The sequence below is a fragment of the Pelophylax lessonae genome (genome assembly GCF_965119305.1).
Source record: "Pelophylax lessonae genome assembly, chromosome: 7".
NCBI lineage: Eukaryota > Metazoa > Chordata > Amphibia > Anura > Ranidae > Pelophylax > Pelophylax lessonae.
This window is the reverse complement of record NC_138774.1, coordinates 170,173,852-170,188,368: the sequence shown is the minus strand read 5'-3', so window position 1 is coordinate 170,188,368 and position 14,517 is coordinate 170,173,852. Positions and strand designations below refer to the sequence as shown.

General features: G+C 42.1%; 1 protein-coding gene across 1 annotated transcript in view; it reads right to left on the bottom strand.

Moving 5' to 3' along the window:
• ARHGEF9 (Cdc42 guanine nucleotide exchange factor 9) overlaps window positions 1-14,517 on the bottom strand; it is a 621,241-nt gene that overhangs the window by 458,756 nt on the left and 147,968 nt on the right. Inside the window, exons 4-6 of the mRNA XM_082263895.1 lie at window positions 13,118-13,399; window positions 6,966-7,110; window positions 4,884-4,993 (exon numbers count right to left, since the gene is read on the bottom strand). Coding sequence (XP_082120021.1) covers window positions 4,884-4,993; window positions 6,966-7,110; window positions 13,118-13,399 — 537 coding nt within the window. The remainder of the gene's footprint in view (window positions 1-4,883; window positions 4,994-6,965; window positions 7,111-13,117; window positions 13,400-14,517) is intronic.

Here is a 14,517-nt window from a genome sequence, read left to right as displayed (position 1 = left end):
CACCTCTATCCTGCGCAGAAGCAGCGCAGAAATTTTAATGGGGGAAATGCATAAATCAGCCCATACTGACCCCAAGGAGCCACCAGTGGGTCTGTGGCGACGGCCAGAGGATCTCGAGACCTGGCTATGAACCCCTGAACCTTCTTGTGGAGGCGAGATGCAAACAGATCGACCTCGGGAGTCTCCCACTGAACACACAGGAGTTGAAACACCTCCGGGTGTAGAGACCACACCCCTTAATCCAACACCTGATGAATCAGATAATCCTTTTGTAGCTTGTCCGGGGGAAGAAAAACCCTCACCAAGGCTGAATCCAGAGTCAAGCCCAGATACTCCAGTCAGGACAGGAGTCAGCACAGATTTCTTGAAATTGATGTTCCAACCGAACTCTTATAGAGTTCTGACAGTGATCTCCAGATCCCCCAACAAGGGTGAGTGAGAGTCAGCTCTCAACAGGAGATCTTCTAGGTATCCCAGTACTGCAATCCCCCGCTGGCGTAACAATGCCAATACCGGAGCTAGAACTTTGGTAAACACTCTGGGAGCGGAGGCAAGACTAAAGGGTAACGCCACAAATTGATAATGTTCCTTTGCTACCACAAAGCGAATAAACCGCTGGTGTCCAGCGTAAATAGGAATGTGTAGACATGCGTCCTTGATATCTATGGAACTCTCCCCGGTGGAGAGACACCACTACTGTGCGGATGGATTCCATCTGAAACCTCTGTACTCACACAAAGCAATTCAGAGCCTTGAGGTCCAGGATAGGACGCACCTTGCCCTCCTTTCTGGGCACAGTGAATAGGTTAAATCCCTTGAAAACGTTCCTGAGATGGAACCGGTACAATCACTCCTTGCAACAGCAAATCTTGTACCACCCCTAGCAAGTCCCTTAATTGGACTGGGGATAGTTGTAGATTGGACGGGAAGAACCTGTCCAACGGATGAGACCGGAATTCGATCTTGTACCCAGATCGGATCAGTTTGTGAACCCACTTGTCCTGAACCAAGGAAGTCCAGGGTTCCTGAAAGAATCAAAGACGTCCCCCCACCCCAGAATCGGGCGAGGGCGCCCCTTCATGCAGCTGAGGACTTATAGGCAGGTCCAGATCTGCTGGTCTTAGTCTTTCCCGACCATGGCTTCTTGGGACCCCCAAAAGACCTGAACGATTTTTCTTTCTCTTGCAACCCGGAGGCATGGAAAAGACGTTTATGAGCATTAATGAAAGGCCCCACCTGGGATGTGGCGCCTTGCCTTTAGAAGATTGGGGCAGGTTAGTGCTCTTACTCCCCGTGATACCTTTGATCAACTCGTCCAGAGAGGATCCAAACAGCCTCTTCCCTGTAAACGGAACATCAGCCACAGCCTTTTTTGAAGCCTGGTCAGCCGACCAGCATTTCAGCCACACCATGCGCCTAATCGCAATCCCAACTGCTGATGTCCTTGCCACTAACGGAGCTGAGTCCAGGGACGTATCACACATGAATACCAGGCTTGATCCAACTGGTCTAGTAATTCCAGCACCGCAGGGGGGAGCCGTTCAGTTTCCAAGCTACTTTTTATTAACTTTACCCATTCAGTAGCAGTCTGCGCTACCAAAACATTCACAAAGGTAGTATTTAACATGTGACCTGCCACCGCGTGTAAATGGCGGGACAATGATTCCACCCATCTATCCACAGGGTCAGAAAAAGTTGGCGACTCTTCCACTGGTACCAGAGACGCAGTTTTCAACTGGCCACCGGAGAATCCACCCTCGGTGGAACAGTCCACCTCCTTTGCAAAAGAGTAGCAGCGTGCAAAAGACTTAGGCACCATCAAAATGCGCTTAATGCGTCTCCATTGTTCATCTACAATAGTGTGAAACAATTCAGGGCAAGGGAAAACTTTACCCGATTTAGGGGATTTGTGGGAGCCAAAAGACACCTGCACACCTGACGCTGTAGGGTCATCAGCCAATTTTAGAGTTTCCCGCACAGAAAATATCAGAGCTTCCACCAATGCACGTTCCCATGCAGAAGTTGATGAGGACAGGTCCTCCTCACCATCAGAATGCAAAGAAACTGACCCCTCAAGGTGGTCTGCGTCTGTGGCGAGCATATCTATCTCAGACTCTGAAGACCCTGCTGATGGAGGTGAGGGCGGAGGGCGTTTGCGGCTGGCAGCACCAGAAATGGATATCTTTACTTTGGACCTCAATTTTTGCAAAAAGACTGCAATCTCTGGCTGAGACTGGGAATCGAAGGGTCGCTCCCACGGGGTCTGCCACATGCCTGTCCAGCTCATGGACCTCAAGGAAATGGCTGCTCTATACATTCTCAATGGGGAATTAAAGAAAATGGCTGCCCATGAAAACTTAATGGGAACACAGAAGTCATGAACCCGAGCAAAATGGTGGCCCCCGCGGCACACCATGCAGTCTCCAGGAAAAAAGGGGTCCCAGAACATAGGCATCTAAAAGTCCCTGACCAGGGACCCACACAGGACAATCCACCCCCCTTAAAAAAGGCGTTATAACAGCTGCATTATTACCACCACCCCCCCCCCCCAAGCTGAAAACCTGGTAGGGGTAGGAAAATGCCAAGGAGTATACCAGATTAGTCCTCCAAAGTGCCAGGGAACCGGGGGAGCGCAGGGGATTTTGGGGGGAAATTTTTACTCACCATACCACTGTACCAGGTGGGCCACTTCGAAACAGATCCCCTCCTACCCGGGATGGGGGTGTTGTCAGCCAAGGGGAAGCTGCGACACAGAGCGTTCCAGGTCGTGTGCTTTCTGCCGAGACGGTTCACTCGCAGGCCCGTCCCCATCCATTGGGGCACTGTTGTGGCGAGGCCTAGTTCTTGACTATAACCTGCTCTCGTTGGCCAGGCTGGGAGACCTTAAGGATCTAGATTATCCAGTGTGAAACCGCAGCTGGCTGTTGCTTTTAGTTCCTCTGGATCTTGGTCCTCAGGAACTAACTAGTGAAAAAATAAAAATCACAAACTACCCTGTTACAGCTAAGACCAAAGTCCCAGCAGGGCTAGGTCCTATTCCTAAAACTAGGCAGAAACAAACGGTCTAATGATAGAGTGTGAGGGCTTATGCCTGCAGGGACAGCCCCCATAGGGGCTTTTTTCATGCCTAGTGCCTATTCCTGATAGGAGGAGCATAACCCTATTGGTAATGAAGATGGAGCTGCGTCTGTCGATGAACGATAGAGAAAAGTATTTGAATCTGTCGTGATCTTCCATCTACAGAAGAACTCAGAGCGAGAGGGAGAGGAGGAGAGAAAGGGAGTGAGAGGAGGAGAAACTCTACTGCAATGCACACTACTGTTCATCCAACACAGAGTTTCCTGGGAGGAGGTGGATGATGATCTAAGCACTATGCTACTGATCCTTATTGACCAATCACAGGCTAAGGTAAGTCCTTGGAAATACAGATCTGGTTATGCTGCTGGCAGATGTGTATGAGTCATAAGCATGGTTAAACAGAACTATAGATTTCCTGGTCAAGTATGTTTTTAACTTTATATTTATTTACATGCTTGGAGTCCAGCTAAATTTTTAATGTTTTCCACTTTTTACCTCCACGTAAGTTTACACTGCAGAGAGGCTGGGTCCATTGCTCCATTGCAAAAAAATGATTTTGGCTCTATGACATCTAAAAATGGGACCAACGATACACACAACATAAGAAACCTGTAAGCATAAAACAACTATCTGTCTAGCTTCCTTAGGATGAGAAGGATGTGGACACAGAGAAGGAGGGACGTAGTTGGAGAACCACATTATCCCTGTGTAAAACAAAATGAGCCAGGTCCTACACTAGGAAGAAAAAGCTGAGCTGCCTATAGCAGGGGGGTGACTACCAGATAAGGTTGCCCATAGGCAGTGCTCTCTTCATTTTTTTTTTTTCTGCCTACTGTCCTATTCTTAAAGGTGGCGCTATGACCCTATGGTCAAGAATAAGGAAGAGTTGTGTCCTTCATTGAACATAAGAGAAATTTACACAGCAGTGAGGCTTCACAGTAACATCCAAAGAAACAGACAATTTTTTAAAAGGGCTGAGAGACAAGGTTAGACGTGGGTTGTTACTGTTGCTCTCTTAGTTACTGTGCCATTGCAGACTTGCAAAGAGCAATGGTAAAATGAACCAGGTTCATTATTTTTACCTTTACTTTGTACGACTGGGACTTCTGCAGTATCAAAGCTGCACTATGATGCTATAGAAAGAAACTGAACATTCAGGTTGACAGTAATGCTAGTAAGACCTCTGGGTTGCCCACTATGACAAAACAGAGATAGCCTGGCTATTCACATCAAAGGCTGCAACTGCCTCATGAGCAGCCTACAATTGTACTAATGACCCTAGGAATATGTCACTGCTACTCCTGGGGAAGAACCACATTTTCATTCAGTAAAACGTTGTAAATATAAGCCTTCAATTTCTTTGTATAACTTTTCTTTCCCACCACACATTAAAATGCATTCAAAGCATAAACAATTTAGCAAGCCTGCCAATATGATATAGATAGTAATCTGACCTGGTCCTTAATTTGATGCCTACTACTCCCATGGCATCCCATAATACAATGTGCATTCCTAAGTAATCTAATAAGAGGCATGCATATGCACATTTTGCACTGCAGGAGTGCTAAAACGAGTGGCAAAGTCGTGATCTGCATACAGGATGCCAGGGTTCTAGGGCGCCCAGGAGGCAAAATCACATTTCGCAGATGCCTGCTATTTGTCAGCTGTACCAGATTAACACCCTTACATGGGGAACTGTTCATTTTAAAGTAAAATAGAAAACTCTCCTAGCATGATAACTGACATTTTTTTTGTATTGTTGAGTTAGGGGGAGAGATGAAAAACTTACTCCCACAACCTCATACCTGGTGCACTGGCAGCTGGTGGGATCCAGGATGTAAAGCCTTCCATCTGCTTCTCCCCTTTCTGCTGTCTCGGCGGCCCTCCAACGTTTTTGAACCTAGATCACCCTCTCCTAAAACAAAATAAACATTTCAAAGAACTCAAATAAGTTTCTTGTGCAGCCTCATCTGCCAAAATATCTGAATTTTATCTGGCTCTTACACTAGTAATACAGTAGTAAACCTAAGCCTGTGAAGGATGGAGGGTATGTTGAAGAGTTTATTTTTAAAGTAGCATTAAATCTGTTTTTTAGCCTAAAATATTGAGCTGAATAAAATTAATATTCCCCAGTAAACAACAAAATATTTACCCCAGCACTTGCAGTTTACACGGTTTCACAGTTTCTGGACTTCACAGAAAAGTTTACAGTGGACAGTGCAATCTGGAGCCAGTCTGTTAGCTTGGAGAAGGATGGGGGGAAGAGCAGATGAGTGCCTTGCCTTCCTAAGCCATGGGGCAAAAAATGGGGCAGGGTAGTGCAGACTAACTGCAATAGATTCCGCATTTTACATCCTGTTTGCTACAAAGCTGACTCCTGCTACTACAACGTTGGAAACTACCTGTCAGCTTATGCTCACCTGGCAATCATATATTAATTAATTAATCTTATGTAAGCATTTCATTTTTTTTAACTAATTTTACCCTGTGCATTTATCATGTGCACAAAGTTAATGGCATGATCTTTGTTATTTGTATTCTTCAAATAAAAAAATAAAAAAAGTTTAAACTCAGCACAACGGTTATATCCTCCTGTTTTGCTCTAAAACTACAGGGAAACATTAAAAATTAGAACTCAATGGCAGATCTTTCCTTGGATAAAATATCTTGGAAAGGCCTGTTTTTCATACGTATCAACAAGACTGCAAGTCCTAAAAGAAATAAGCTATGGTCTTAGCTTTTATGCTGACCCAGTGGTTTCAATACATACAAGCAGGGCAGCCATCAGACATTTTGGGGCCCACAGTTTTAGGCCTGGGCCCCTCCCATAGATCCGACCGCCTTTATTCCCTAAGGCCCACCTACTATGTCATCATCCTCCTCTAGTCGCATGTCCTCCTTCTCCTCCAGTCCCATTTCCTCCTTCATCCAATGTCCTCCTCCTCCTCCAATCCCATCTTCTCCATCCCAGGAAAATAAAGGTGAACGGTTCTAGTAAATGCCAACCCTCCTGTCCAAGAGTGAACAGCTGGAGATCAGGGGAGGGCAGGGCCTATAGCTGTGTGTGAGGGTTAGTGTGGGGCAGGTTGCAACCCAACCCTGTTTGGGGCCCCTCGGGATGCCTGGGCCCCCTACATGTGTATGGGCTGTACCCCACTGATGGCGGCCCTGCATACAAGGGTAAATTCAGAAGTCCTTATCGCCATGCTTGTTCCCAGTCAGTGCATCCAAGTAGTGAAGCTACAGAGTCAGCATGAATGTGAAGTCAGCAGTGGCAGCCTCCATGTTTTTCTAAGAAAAGTTGCCCCCTTAATTTGCTTTATGAACCATATAAAATGTATCTAGTGTATACAAATAGTTCTACTGTCAACTTACAATTAATGTCATTCGAAGTATTTAGAAGACATTAAGGCTCTGTTCACATGTAGGCGTTTTGGGGCGTTTTTGGGGAGTTTTTCTGCTCTAGGATCAGCTCTCAAAACGCCCAACAAGACAAATCCTATTCATTTCAATGGCCCCTGTTCACATCTGAGCGTTTTGTCGCTGTTAGCAGAATGCCCAACGCTCAAAAAAGTACATGAGCTTCTTTTTGGGCAGATTACAGGCGTTTTTGGTCTCTATTCAATCTAAAAACGCCTGCACAAAAAACGCCTGTAAAAACGCCTGTAAAACGCCTGCAAAAACGCCCATAAAAACGCCTGAAAAAACGCCTAAAAAACGCCTGTAATTAGCAACGCCAAGATGTGAACTTAGCCAAACTCTTTTTTTATTGTTGGTAATCAGCACAATACAAAGATCATATTTGTGACATGGTGGATTACTGCTTTTATTTTGCTTATCTTTATATACAGGAATATTCATCCCTCAGATAGCCAGCAGTCACTCACCTGTACTCATTAGCTTCCTTTTCATCCATCCTACTTGATCCAGTCCAGATGGAGTGCTCTGAGATAGAGGTAGTGACATGCATCTGTCCAGAGGGAACTTGAATGAAGGGGGCACAGTAAGAGGAGTGGGAGGTAGTCGCAGAGGCTGGAGAAGATGACAAAGGCAAGAGATCATTGGGCCTTCATTTCTACAACCGCGTCATCAGCTTTACCAAACAACGATATTCGAACTATCAAATGCACTGTTAAAAAAAACTATTGCCCATTTTAAAAGCTTTGCGGTTTTTGCAAAAGGCCAGATTTAGAAAAATTTGAGAACACAAAATGGTGACAGAAGTGAAGCCATTTCTCAAATCAGGTTTAACCTTTTATTTTCTGGAAAAATAAAAATAATAAACTGATTGGCCATGTGCCATATGCCTATTTGATTTGATATCTGATATTTAATCGAATGGTTCAATTTTATTTTTTGTCAAAATCACAAAGCAATAGAAGGAAACCACAAGGAGATGTGATTGAACTTGTGGAAAAATCAGAACACTTTCTAGGACATTGCCAACGTTTTTTTTGTTATTTTGGATTTGATATTTTAATAAAGGGTGTTGAAGCTGGTCATTTATTGACAATTATCTTTCATAATTAAATTAATTTTGGTGGTCAATTGAATGTGTGGTACATTTCACAATTTCTGCCCATTACATGCCATTTTTTTGCCATTCCCTGTGGATGGAAGGTAGTTAAAACTGATTTAAAAGTACCATGTGTATGGCCAGCCCTAGGTCTTATGCAATATTACCTTCCATGCTCGATTCCCCCATCAACACAGTGTTGATGAGGGAATCCCTCCCGCTGTGCTATTGTATTCTGTCAGTGGGAGGTTTCCCTGCTGTCAGAATACAATGATTGCTGCTGCCAGCTACAGTCGGTGACAGTAATCATATGAAAAAGATAGATTGACTTCAGCACAATTAGCCTGCCCATAGATGGATATAAATTTGGCCAGATTCTTCTGAATCAGCTGAATTTTTATCCATCTATGGCCAGCTTTAAGATGGCAGTCTTGGGCAATTTAAACATCAACCATTTTTTTTTATCACTAAAACAACTAAATGGATGAAAGAAACCAACAGATTTTATTGACACTGTGAGATGTTATGTCAACCTATCAGTGTTGATGATAGATTGTCCTGATTCATTCACTTGTGATTGCAACAGAAATCTGACAGAAAGTGACTGGAATTATCTTAAAACAGCCATGTGTATGGCCCTAATTTTTCTTTTTAAAGCTGAAGTTTAGGTATGGTAAGTTTTACAGTGCCTTGAAAAGGGATTCATACCCCTTGACATTTTCCACATTTTGTCATGTTACAACCAAAAACATACATTTTTTTTATTGGGATTTTATGTGAAAGACCAACACAAAGTGCCACATAATTGTGAAGTGCAAGGAAAATTATAAATTGTTTTCAAAATCTTTTACAAATAAATATCTGAAAAGTGTGGCATGCATTTGTATTCAGTCCCGTTTACTCTGATACCCCTAAATAAAATATAGCGGAACCAATTTCCTTCAGAAATCACCCTATTAGTAAAAAGAGTCCACCTGTGTGTAATTTAATCCCAGTATAAATATAGCTGTTCTGTAAAGCTCTCAGAGGTTTGTTAGAGAACCTTAGTGAGCAAACAGCATCATGAAGGCCAAGGAACACACCATACAGGCCAGGGATAAAGTTATGAAGTAGTTTAAAGTAGAGTTAGGTTACAAAAAAAATATCCTAAGCGTTGAACATCTCACAGAGCACTGTTCAATCCATCATCTGAAAATGGAAAGAATATGACACAACTGCAAACCTACCAAGACATGGCCGTCCACCTAAAGTGACAGGCCGGGCAAGGAGAGCATTAATCAGAGAAGCAGCCAAGAGGTCCATGATAACTCTGGAAAAGCTGCAGAGATCCACAGCGCAGGTGGGAGAATCTGTCCAGAGGACAACTATTAGTCGTGCACTCCACAAAACTGGCCTTTATGGAGGAGTGGCAAGAAGAAAGCCACTCTTGAAAGAAAGCCATAAGAAGTCCCGTTTACAGTTTGCGAGAAGTCATGTGGGGGACACAGCAAACATGTGGAAGAAGGTACTCTGGTCAGATGAGACCAAAATTGAACTTTTTTGCCTAAAAAAAAAAACCGCTACGTGTGGCAGAAAACTAACACTGCACATCACCCTGAACACACCATCCCCACCATGAACCATAGTGGTGGCAGCATCATGTTGTGGAGATGCTTTTCTTCAGCAGGGACAGAGAAGCTGGTCAGAGTTGATGGGAAGATGCATGGAGACAAATACAGGGCAATCTTAGAAGAAAACCCAGTTACAGTCTGCAAAAGACTTGAAACTGGGGCGGAAGTTCACCTTCCAGCAGGACAATGACCCTAAACATACAGCCAGAGCTACAATGGAATGGTTTATATCAAAGCATATTCATGTGTTAGAATGGCCCAGTCAAAGTCCAAACCTAAATCCAATTGAGAATCTGTGGCAAGATTTGAAAATTGCCATTCACAGATGTGCAAAGCTGGTAGAGACATCCCCAAAAAGATTTTCAGCTGTAATTGCAGCGAACTGTGGTTCTACAAACTATTGGTTTAGGGGGGCTGAGTACTAATGCACACCTCACTTTTTACATATTTGTAAAACATTTTTAAAACCATTCATCATTTTCCTTCCACTTCACAATTATGTGCCACTTTGTGTTGGTCTATCACATAAAAACCCAATAAAAAACATTTACGTTTTAAGTTTTAACATAATAAAATATGGAAAATTTCAAGGGGTATGAATACTTTTTCAAGGCACTGTACATAGTTAAATTGGTCCACCTTGGAATGTATTTATATATGTGTCATACCAATCCTGGTGAAAGCTGGAAATCACAGTAGTAGGCATTGCTACTACAGTAGTGATCTCCACAAGGATTTTGGTCCCATGCCAAGCAGCTGCCCTGCTGCTTACTCTAACCTGATGATGGGGAGAGACAGGGTTGTGATCTCACAGTCTCACCCTTGTCCAATCAAAGAATACTTTGCATTCAATGAGAAAATGCAAAGTGTTCCCTGAATGGTGGCTGTCTTAAGAAAGTATCCAAGCTGGACCAATGTAACTACTGTATGTAAAAAAATTGCCATACCTAAACTTCTGCTTTAAAATGATCCTCTGGTAACATCTAACAATTATTATAGCTATTTCGCTTCTACAGATTATCTGAGCTGTACTTCTTAAAGTCCTCAAAGCTTTGCTTACATTGGCTCACATGTCAGCAAAGAAAGCATTTTTTAAATACATTTGCTGTGCAGAAATGAATGTACTTTTTTCTTGTTCATGCATTTTACTGTAGAATGTAGCAGAATGTAGAAAAACATTTGAACACAGTTTGAACACAACCTAGCTCTCTGATCTGCCTGAGAATGTGTTAATTATGGGTGGGCGAACAGTTCGGCCTGAGAATGAGTTTATGCCGAACACTGGCTCTTCACCTGTTTGACGAACACCTGAATTATCAGTGAATTTGACCGTTTGTTCGGCCCACTGAATGACCACAATGCACTGCGCTGCCGCACAGTGCATTGGAAGCCCTGAATGGCTGAAGCAATGAAAGCTTTGCCGAATCAGGGCACAGAGCACTGTCAGAGCCATGATTGGAGAAAGTAATGATGACTCTATCCAATCATGGCTCATTGCTCTAGTACCACCCCACACTATAAAAGTATTCTTTCAATAGCAGCCATTTGTAGAGTGATATCGGTGTGCTATTCTGATTCTATTGTCAGTGTATAATATCAGTTTAGTGTGAATCTACTATAGTGATAGTTCAGTCAGTGTGAGTGTAGTACGACTATTTATTTTTACTTTAGTGTCACTTTAGTGTGAATCTAGTGATAGTTCAGTGAGTGTAGTGAGTGACCATTCATTTTTACTTTAGTGTCAGTTTGTTTTGTCAGGGCAGGTTTACTGCATTATAGTTCAGTGCATTGTTGCACGTTTAACTAAGTATATTTCTGTGTGTTACTGCACATTTAGAGCAGTTTATTTCTGTGTGTTACGTGCCGTTTAATGCAGTATTATTCAGTGCGTTATGTGCCGTTTAACGCAGTATATTTTAGTTTGTTCCTGCATATTTAACTCAGTATTTTTCTGTGCGTTATTGCACGTTGAATGCAGTATATTTTTGTGCGTTATTGAATGTTTAATGCAGTATATTTCTGTGCGTTACGTGCCGTTTAATGCAGTATATTTCTGTGCATTATTGCATGTTCAACGCAGTATATTTCAGTGCATTAGTGAACATTTAACACAGTAGATTTCGGTACTTTATGTGCCATTTAACACAGTAGATTTCAGTACGTTATGTGCCATTTAGTGCAGTTTATTTCTGTGCGTTACTGCATGTTTTACGCAGTATATTTCTGTGCCTTATTGCACGTTCAACGCAGTATATTTCTGTGCCTTATTGCACGTTCAACGCAGTATATTTCTGTGCAGTTTTACTGCAGTATATTGAAGTCTGTCGGTGGAGTGTGTCTGTGAAGTAAGTACTCAGGTTAAAGTGCACCAAACACCACTTTCCATTGATTAAAGTGCATCCACGATTATATGTCCACATCTTTGTTACATTTTGTTAATAAGAACCTTCCCATCATGTCTGGGAGACCAACAAGGAGAGGCAGACGTTCCCATGGCACTGTGAGGGGGCCAACAGTGTATGTGTCCACAGGAAAACGTGGACATGGTCAGTCCTCGGGCAGGGCATCATTTCCTCTGTTTAGTGATATTGCCCGTGCTATCCAGCCACAGCATGCAGAGGAGGTAGTTGACTGGTTTACTAAACCATCCTCATCCTCTGTCACCCAAGCAGAGACTAGTGCAACTTTACACCTGTTACTTCTATCCAAAGTCTGCGTAAGAGACACCAGAATTTATCTAAAAAATCTCTAATCTTGTTCCCAGTGCACTACTTTGTGGCCTTATCATACAGACTGGCTCCCCAAGCCATTGTTTACAAAATAAAGCATGCAGGGAAAATGTCATTTTTTTGGCTTTATAAATGCAATTATTTCTGCAGCAGCTTCTATACACTGTACAGATGTGCCACTTTACAGGTAGACTAAGGGGAACCTCCATGCGCTGTTTTGAAAGGATTTTTTCATTTTTATTGTTATTTCTCATTTTGATCCTTTCACTTTAAGCATCAGTAAATCACTGATTAAAATTACGTTTTTTACAAACTTTTTTTTCATTGATACATGTCCCCTAGGGAAGACCCTATAACCATTGTATGCCCAACTGCTTGCATATAAGCCTTCAAAATGAGAAATTTAGATTTTTCCAGTTTGGGTCCCATAGACTTCAATGGGGTTCGTTATTCGGTTCCGAACTTTCACGATGTTCGAAACTTCTGGTGTGAACCGAATATGGGGTCGCTCAGCTCATCCCTAGTGTTAATTCATGGCTTCTGCTCAATAACTTAGTATATGTATGTACGAGAGTTAGGGACCTTAGACTGTAAGCTCTCTGAGGGCAGGAACTTGAGTGAATGTACAATATATATGTAAAGCGCTGTGTAAATTACAGCACTATATTTAGGAAACTGCAATAATAAAATGATAAACTGTGTACCAATACATCCTGATTTTGTGAGTGGAGCAAACCATACCTGAAGGAAGGCCATTGTCTAAATATAAATACGCCGGTTAGCAGCGTTTTACTGCATTTACCAGCGTTAGAGTGTTTTTACAGCTCAAAAGCTTCTCCTAAAACCCACTAGTTGTGGGGGATTTTTTCCAGCTAGAAGACCCAAAAAATGCTGATAACAGACTATGTGTGCATGGACACATAGGATAACATGCTGGGGAGTTTACTGGCTGCAGAAAAAAACGGCAGAAGCTAAAAACAGCAGCTGTAAAACTACCCAGTGTGCATGAGGCCTTCGTTTGGAATGGATGATCTTGGAAACAAATTCTCAAAACCCCAACTGAAATAAAAGAGATTTCCATCTTAAACTGCTAGATCTATCTACATATCGATTTGTTGATCTTTTGGTCTCTCTGCTCACGTATATCTATTTCATGCACAGATCATAACATCTGGAACACTTACTGGGAGGATACTCTGATCCTTTGTAAAAACACCAGAGGATGTAGGTATCATCTTTCCAGATCCTTCACTCTTTTGGTCAGTATCAGAGTCACTTGCAATGCTGGTGTCATTATCTAGGACATCGGCAGCATCAGGATTATCTTTAGCAGAGGCAATTTTATCATCTTCATATATTGTTTGCATGTTCTCCCTGATCTGTTCCTCTGTGAACTCAGAACCTCCACAATGCACAATTCCTTCTTTTTCTCTGGAGATATCGAGAAGCCCATCATGCCACTGTTCCTGGTAAAGAAGAATTCAGAGTTGAAAAGAGGCATTGCTATGAATCCCTGTGCAAGGAAGAGATCAGTGGTATCAAGGTAAAGAGGAAAAATGGGTAGGGTTGTGCAGAATTGGTGGACGGGGGTCAGATGGGCCTGTGGAGCAGATAATTGATATTTGCACTGGGATTTCAATACAATTTCATACGTTTGGAGTAGCACAAGACATACACACAAAATAGCCAGATTACTTTAACCAGTCCATCTCAAGTTAGAGGTACAGCATCTCTGCTTCCAGATCATTACATTTCCATGCAGCATTGTGACTATCAATCTCATAGAAAAAAAAACACATTTTCTCACACCTACTGGTGATCTAATCTGATTTTGTGATTTGTAGAGCCTAATTTAGAAAATGGTGGAATTGCCTTTTAGTTGCCATATTATTGCCTTATGAAAAAAAAAATCTCACACACATTTATATGGCACAGTGTCATGCTTTACAAATGTTTATTGGGTTTTCCTATTGAGTGTATTAAAATGACTAAATTAAAAAAAAAAGTGGTGAGGCAAGCCCTGTGACCAGACTCTTCTCCAGTCATTAAAAATTCTCTTCAATCTTAAGTAGAGATAACTCTATGGTGCACTGCAGGCTCCACACCGCAGCCTGCATTTTATGAATGGCATATAAAATGGAATGGAGTAACACTGCAGTGTACAGAGGATAGCAATATCTGCTCTCCTCCATTACACGTGAAAGTCATTGAAGATAGAAAGCTATCTACCATAATGATTGCATTTTTAAAATGTTTACCACTATAAATCTCAGTGCATATTTGCACTGCATCTCAGTACATATTTCTGTAGGACAGCAAAGAAAAATAAGACACAATGTGGCTTAAGTACAAAAAATAAAAATGATGGCAAGAAATAAAACACAGCAAAGAACCGAAGAAAACTCCACAGTGATGCAATAGGCATATTGCAAAAGTTAATTATTTATAGCTCATATGCTATAGAATTGAAAGTGTAAAATAAGGAAAAAGTAAAATTGTCAGACTGAGTTTGAGAGCAATTTAGACTGCGCTTTGTCTAGGTTATTGGAGGATGCATTACATAAGTATTTATAGTTATATAACA